An 8,119-nucleotide genomic window follows, 5' to 3' on the forward strand; every position below is an offset into this window, starting at 1 on the left:
TTTCAATAAGTGGACGTTCTTGTTTATTATTGAAAATAACATAATTAAAAATATTATTAAAATTCATTCATTTTGTAGCAGTTTTTTTAGTTACTTAGTTAAAACTAAGAGAAAACAGCTTAGAACGCTGAAATTTGACTTGCTTTAGTTGAGGAACCAGTGGAAACGATACAAACGAGATTTTTCCATATGTAGTTCATGTAAATGTAGATAGGTACTACATTTTGTATGGAATATATAAGCTGTTAGTTAAATCTATATACATCTGTAGTACAAATGTACAACAGGATAAGCAATAGCTATTTCCACGTACATTCTGTTACCAAAACATTGAATTTCTAATCTAATTCATACAAAAACAAATCTTGTAATTTATATAATTTTACTTGCATAGTTTAAATATCCCGTTAACAATAGGAAACACGCTTCAAGTCCAAAACACTTTACACGTGGAGGACATTGTTTTGTTAGCGTGTAACAACATGTTCGTGGTGTGATCCTTTGAGCGAGCCTGGCCAAGGTTGTGGAGAGTATTTATTTATAGAATGTGGGGATCGGAGTGTTTTGACACTAAGTTCTGCCTGCCGACCCTCTCGTATCTGGGATACAGTTTGTGGTTAAGCTGTATCCTAAAATACAAATTTACGCATATATTCTTTAAAGTAACTATGAATATACCAGGAATAAATGAATGAGACGTGTGCACTTGTGTGTGTTCATGGAGTCGGCTTTTCAATTAAAGAATAATGTGTCACCTCTATAAAACACTTTGACGTATTTTTTCTTACAACACCAAAGTAGGACCTATTTAACAAATAAACTATTTTTGCCTAAGGTGGGTTTTTTTACTTAAAATATTATTGTTATTACTTCTCTTTCTTTTATCAAGTGAAATTCTTTTGTGGCTACTAACATCAGGACATATTAAATAAAAATATTATTATAATTACACGAAACCTATATTTGGTCTTTCATCATCTAATTAGAGATGCTATGCAAATTAATGAAATCCAACAAAGCTGACTTAAAAATTAGTAACCAAAAAAATCTATTTAACAGGTTCTTATGATACAAGAACAAGAGGCAAAGTTACAAAAATGTTTGTACTATTCTCGGAAAAATACCTAACATATGTATGTAGATGAAACTTGATACCTCACCGCGTTGGAAGATACTTAAGTTTGAAGGCGTCACTCGACAGGTTTAAGCAAAAAAAATAGGTTATAAGTATCGCAGACCAGTAATACTAGTCGGATGACATAAGCGGACACCTGCAGGCTGGCTGCAGGGAGGCTGCGAGAGGATCAGCGGTGTTTAGACTGCCCTACGAGAAACAAATATATAAATGAACCTCAGGTTTAGTTTAGCGTTGAATTACGCCACTAAGTGTCTGTTTGACTAGACTTCATTTGATTTTCTGGTACACAATGCGTAAAGTAGAAAAAAATATATTTACCTAAGAATATAGGTACACACCTACTCAATTATAAACATTTAACTTCTGCTTCACTGAAAAATATTTCATTCTCCCAAGTGGTAATTGAAACCAAAACCATCTAATCTTCGTCGCCATAGTATCTCTTCCACCATATAGCAGGAAATGCATAAAGACAAGAGACAATATTTTTAATATTAAAAAAAAAACAAACAAAGTTAAGCAAAGACTAGTATCTAAATCCGCGCAAGTTATGAGAGGCCCGAAATTAGGTTATAAATTTTTGAGTCAGTATCACCATGATGTCATCGGTGGACACCTGTGGCGGCGCTGGTGAGTGGTGACTGCTGGTTGCTGTGAACTGTAATTAATTATTTATTAATCACCTCGTGGTAATTTGATGTGTTTGTTTGCGTACGATGATTGTAGGTTTGAATCTATTCGTGGAATGATTATATCTATACCAATCGAACGAGGTAGTCTCAAGAACTGCTGGTCTAAATTAAAAAAGATTCATATTGTTCATTCGTCGAGGAATTTGTAAATTAGGATTGTTGAATTTGTTTCTGATTCAAGTTTGCGATGTGTATTTCCGCAACTTATACAGCTCCAAACTCCAACCTCCCAAATTGGCGAAAGGTTTATCCATTTCCATTTTATTGAATGTAAATGAATATAGATTACCAGTTTGAGGTTGCTATGTTAGGTTTACCTATTTGATGCGTACATATAATCTATAGAATGTTTGCAATCCAGTAGGCGTGTCCGTACTCGCATAATGAGATGGACCTCATCAAGGCTGTCGTACACATTAGTATATTAATTACCGTCCTGTACTTACATACGTAGTGTAGGAAAATTACTGTTATTTTATTTATACCTATAACATTAAAATTTGTTTTAATTTGATATGTTTTTAATATCGAAAATAAAATATTCTTAGATTTTTCAAAGCTTCATGTGTTTTCGTACAGAGCAGGGTAGACGGAGAACCTTGTGCTGTGCTTCCCTCTTCAAGACATGTGCCGAGTGCTGGAACTCAAGTGTCGGCCTTTATCTTGCCAGAGCGAGGCGAAAATAATTGAAAATAATAGCGAAAATACTAATTTAAAACCCTCGATATCATTGAGTCACTCAGTTCTACATTTTTCAGGCATACGTGCTTTTTCTACTAGTTCAAAATAATATGTAACGATGACAAAATTTATCACATATCTCCATAATTTCACACCAAAACTTGTATCAACTAAACTAACACGATTATAAAACCGTGTGATATATTTATTGTAACAAATTACAGCCATTTTATGATAGGCTTAAACAATAAATTTTTCGAATTTTTTCAAAGAAATATATCGACCGAAATTCTTGGTTAAGTACGTCGTTAGTCAACTTCAAAGGTTGATTGAGTTATAGTGGTCTATTTACATATCATTTACTAACTTTCATACATAAAACGATTTCACTGAAATACGGAAAAACTTTGGACGTTTAAACCTTAGTCGTGCTGTCGCACTTGTTGTTGCTTTCATGTATCTACCGCTCTTCTAGATATTCTACAAATTAAGTCTGCTGATAGTTCGTGTACCTTGTTTTTGCCCATCTAGGCGCGGAATAAGAACATGAAGATAAAAAAAGAGGAAAAAAATGTCAAAAATTCAGAACATTATTTCCCCATTTCTCGCAAATTTTCTCCTTCATCGAACACTTCCCTATAGATGTATGCCAATTCTTGAATTTTCCTCACAACGCAGTTCCGCGACATTGATCACGATATTGTACCAATAATTCTTACTTGTGACAAATTTATTATTTTACTAGCGACCCTCTTGCGGCTTCGCCCGCTTTTACTACTGGATTATTCATATAATGTGTGTTTGCAAAGCACTTAAGATAATGTGAAAATTAATTAAACCCTAATGCAACCCGCATTTTCGTAGTTTCAATAAGGATTTTCCAATTGTTTTACACAGCAAGGATTTTTTAGTAGGTACCGTAATTTTAAATCTGTGCTACTAATCTTTTCAAGTACTTATTAAAATATATTTAAATGACTATTTTTAAACGGAAGAAACTATAAACAAAAACCTACCTACTAATAACTACTACAAAAAATATGAAACCAAATATATCGCGCTGAAATAATACATTTAACTCCAATTATCCAATACGTGCAAATGCAACTAAATCTTCGTTGCTATAGAGGCTGGTGGGTTTTATTTTTCGAGCTTGTGGTTAATGCTGAAAAGGGTATTCTGTACCTGACGAAAAGCAAGCACTAAGTGGCTGCCTGTGAGGAAAATTAAATAGAATGCATTGGCCGGGAATCGAACCCGGGCCGCCCGCGTGGCAGGCGAGCATTCTACCACTGAACCACCGATGACTGCTCATGACGCGCTTGTATAAGCAAAACGTCGCGGGGCGCGTTTCGCAGCAAGGATGTTTTGATATTGTAACAACTTCTAAAGTACTTATTAAAATGAAAAAACAGTAAAAGACAGTTTAGATCTACATTAAATGGCCAACTTAACTAATATATTGATTTATATGCTGAGAGTAAGGGATAAGTAAAACTTGAGTCGGCACAGCTGATGTGTCAACGGCGGGAAGTGTCAACAATTAAATGCGTTTTTCTCTAATACTATTCGCAATTTCGAAATAGTGTAAAAAGCAAATTTTATCTTCGTTTAACGTAGAAAATTAATAAAGTATTTTAAAGGATAAGGATTAATACCATTATGGAAAAATATCCCTCACAATAAAAAATATATTGAAATTACTATTTTTAGACAGAAATATGATCACTACACGTTATTCTTAAAAGATAAAAATATGCTGTCGCGGACTTTTTTGTAGATCTTATTTAGAGGAATAATACTCCAGTACATTATTTTCATGTAGTACTTACCATTAAAGCAGCGCATGCGCGAAAGTGTCTCAACGGGTAGGACTTTAGACACATTTATCGTATTTATGTTAATTTACATAAGAATGTACAAATAATAAACTATATATAAACCTTCCCTGAGAAATACTCGATCTAATGGTGAAAACCGCATAAAAATCCGTTGGGTCGTTTAGAAGAAGAAGAGTTAGAAAGTTCAGACAGACACGAAAAGCGACTTTGTTTTATAAGATATAGGATAGGATGTGGTATATATTTTTTTTACATTTATTTATATCTGTGCAATATTTAAATAAAAGTAGGTATATCGTGAGAGGTTCAATTGTTTTAAACGATAGCCATATCTCAATTCATAGTATTGTTTATTGTTTTTGGAATTCAACGCCGCGTTTGTACCAGACCTTACCTTCTTACCAGGCCGAAGCAATGACAATATCAAATAATTCCATCCTCAACCTTAGCCCTTGCAGGCACAAGCACGTTGGTGTCTAAAAATGTTATTTTCTAATCATCTGTTTCTTTTTCCAGAACACGGCGACAACCCACGAGACGCGAGGAGGACGGACCACGAGCGGCTAACCACGGGCTCACTCGCCACCGACGGCGAAGGTACAATCGATATGCTCATACTCATTGCATGACTTGGAAATTTACTGTCTATCCATGATCTATTTTCTTGTCCATGATTTTAGTGTTCTACTTTGGCTTTCCGTTCGTGGCAGTGGCTTTGTTCAGCTTCAGCCTTTTAGAATTCATATTTCTGTATCTTGGGTACTAAGACTTTTGTAAGGATTCAGTTTTTGGGATTCTTCCTAATATTCTAGGAATTTTAAACTTTTTATTTGTTGTTGTTTTTTGTTGTTGTTTTGTTGTTTTGAGTACCTAAACATCGAAAGCTATTTTCAATTTCGTTAAACTATTCATTGGAATAGTTGTATTGACATGCTCAAATATTTCACAACATAAAGAAATCATGTAAAATATTAAAAATTTCAATAACAAATAAAATCCTGAAAGAAACAAAACGCGAAGGTTGTGGTTGGTGGACGGTGGTGGACGGTGGTGGTCAATTAGCCACAATTACGTGGGTCGTCGAACCGAACAGTTTTATACCACCATTTGTTTCTACACGTTAGCGTGTCCTTATAAGAGAGAGACTAGATTTCTTAAATAAAATATCTAAATTACATAACGCCTTTTTTAATATTTAAAAATGTTATATTATTTTATGTGATTGCAGTTTAGAAAAAATATCTGCATTTATTGATTGTTTATTAGAAGCTTTTATTCGACTTGCCGTGGTAGTGTGTGTGTGTGTGTGTGTGTGCGTGTGTGTGTGTGTGTGTGTGTGTGTGTGTGTGTGTGTGTGTGTGTGTGTGTGTGTGTGTGTGTGTGTGTGTGTGTGTGTGTGTGTGTGTGTGTGTGTGAAGTCTTACTGGCTCCCAATGTCCGAATGAGCTGGATGGACGATTGCAGTTTTGATGACAATGAATATATATAATCAATATTCTTGTAACTCCAAAATGGCCATAGCAACAAATTGGCAGATTTCAATTTTCTGCAGAACCCACCTAATATGGATATCAAATGAATGAGCTTGATTTCTGAAATATACTAGTTTTATATTAAGGATTTACTTAAAAATCTTTAATATTATCCTACCGTCGTTTAAAGTGCAAATACCCTTGAAATAAGACAATTTGCCAAGTTCTGGAAATCCTCTCAATCTACGCTCATTTCTTATCAAAAATTGACCTCCTGTGCGAATTCTTGATAAAATCAAAATACCCTTTATTCAATTTAGGTGTTACAAGCACTTTTGAATCTTCAAGTTACATAGACATGTCAGTAGTAACGATATCTCCTGTAGTGTCCTCGCCACCACAACTCCTCGTGGTGGTATGGCGTCATGGTGTTCACGTGTCTGCTATAACCTTGACGATCGATTCGACCCGCCTGCCTGGCGCCGGCTTGCGCTATACAGCCATGTTTCATGGGATTTGTCAGACATTTGATGGTGTTTTCTAGAAATTATAAAGTTTTTGGATCCTTAACCTGGATTTTGGGCTAAAATAACGAACTTATTTAGAAGTGGTTACTTCATATGGGATGGTTGTCGGTTCGATCTACTCACAGGAATGACGACGTCGACGTGTGAAACAATGTGTCCGTTTGATTGTTTGGCTCTTACCCGCAGCAATTGAAATTTTGTGAAAGTTAAAATATTTCATATTCTATAATTGTTAACGTCCTTGTCTCAGGAGTCCAAAACTGTTTTTCTTATTTTCATCATTTAGATATCTTACGGAATATTCCAAGAATTGTCATGTTCAAGTTAATTTGGCTAGTTGATGTGACAGTCCGTCAGTTGCGCGTCGTCTCGAGCCAACTCTGGAACAATTAATGATGTAATATGGCTGAAATACTCCGTCACTTAAGAACCTGTTAAATGTGCCCTTTGTACCACCATACGAAAGTAGAACTGATTGGTTTCCTAAAATTTCTAGATGCATTCTAGAAAGAATGATGAAACTAGAAAATGTCATAACTTCCAAGTAGTTGTTACATAAAGCAGGGCAGCAAGAACCTAATGTTAAGACTTTCTCACGCACCACCCTATTTTCGAGACATTGCATCTTGAGTGGCGGTACTCAACGCTCTGTTCTAGCCTGTTTGTTTTATTAGTAGAGCGAGAAAATAAAAATATTTTAGTCTCTCGAATAGGAATCAAATACACAACAGAAACTAATTGATTAACCAACATCTCCGATACATATTAACCAAAAATTAAGGCCTCTCCTTCTAAGCCATTGTTTTCTTCTCTGACTTAATCTTTAATGTCATTCTCCTCTCATTCCAGAACGCCAAAACTGGGAAACAGAGTGGTGTAGGCTCGCCTACTGGGAGCTGACACAGCGTGTGGGGAGGCAGTTCAGTGTGAGGGTACGCGCGGTGGACGTGTTCGGGGGAACCTGCGCGGGGAGACACGGCATGTGCCTGGATGCGCTCGAGAGCAAAGAGCCACAGGTTGAACAGGTAAGAGTGATATATTCAAAAATAAATATATATACAAATATATTACAGTAAACTACAATGCAGTAAGTATGTAAATATTCTCATTAAATATTAGATGGAGTGGGTAATTGTACGTCATTTAAACTTTAATTGATGTCTCTAAGTATGGTTAAGATTGTGTAAACTGTCATATTTAAGTAGATTTTTCGTTATATCTAATAAATTTGAAACATTGTGTACATTGAATTCGTCTAAAAGTTTTATATGTATTTCAATTACAACAACATTACTGTCAATTATCTACAATCACGAAAATAAATTAAGGTTTTTACAGGATAATAATTATAAGACATTTTATTCCTTTCAATACAAACAAAGTACCTACACTAAGTAAAATGTAAACAAATCATTTTCTTCTATTTTATATCAAAGTTTTAACTCCTGTTATTATACTTTAGTCACGTTTAAAAATGCGTTACCCACAGTGAAGAGTTTGCTTAGTTAAACACGCTGATCTCAGCAACTACTGCTTTTAGTATATTATAGTCTATGGTGTGTAGGCTTTTAAATCACATAACTAGATCGATGTTACGTGCAATCAAACTTAAAACTCTTTATTATTTCCATTTATTTACGCAGGCAAAGCCGCAAGTAATAGCTTGTTGTACTATAATTAATCATTGCACGCAAAAGGGTCAGTGGGTTCCAATCCATACAAATTGTTTGCCAAAATTTTGCGTACGTGAGTCACATAGCGTGCCTAC

General features: G+C 35.0%; 1 protein-coding gene across 1 annotated transcript in view; it reads left to right on the plus strand.

Moving 5' to 3' along the window:
- Positions 1–8,119, plus strand: part of Dad (Daughters against dpp) — a 32,194-nt gene that overhangs the window by 19,563 nt on the left and 4,512 nt on the right. The window contains exons 3-4 of the mRNA XM_085207833.1: positions 4,869–4,949; positions 7,201–7,376. Of these exons, the coding sequence (XP_085063959.1) occupies positions 4,869–4,949; positions 7,201–7,376 (257 nt within the window). The remainder of the gene's footprint in view (positions 1–4,868; positions 4,950–7,200; positions 7,377–8,119) is intronic.

This window comes from Heliconius melpomene, chromosome 3 (assembly GCF_056956725.1).
Source record: "Heliconius melpomene rosina isolate 202511_hmr_F chromosome 3, ASM5695672v1, whole genome shotgun sequence".
NCBI classification, from domain to species: Eukaryota; Metazoa; Arthropoda; class Insecta; order Lepidoptera; family Nymphalidae; genus Heliconius; species Heliconius melpomene.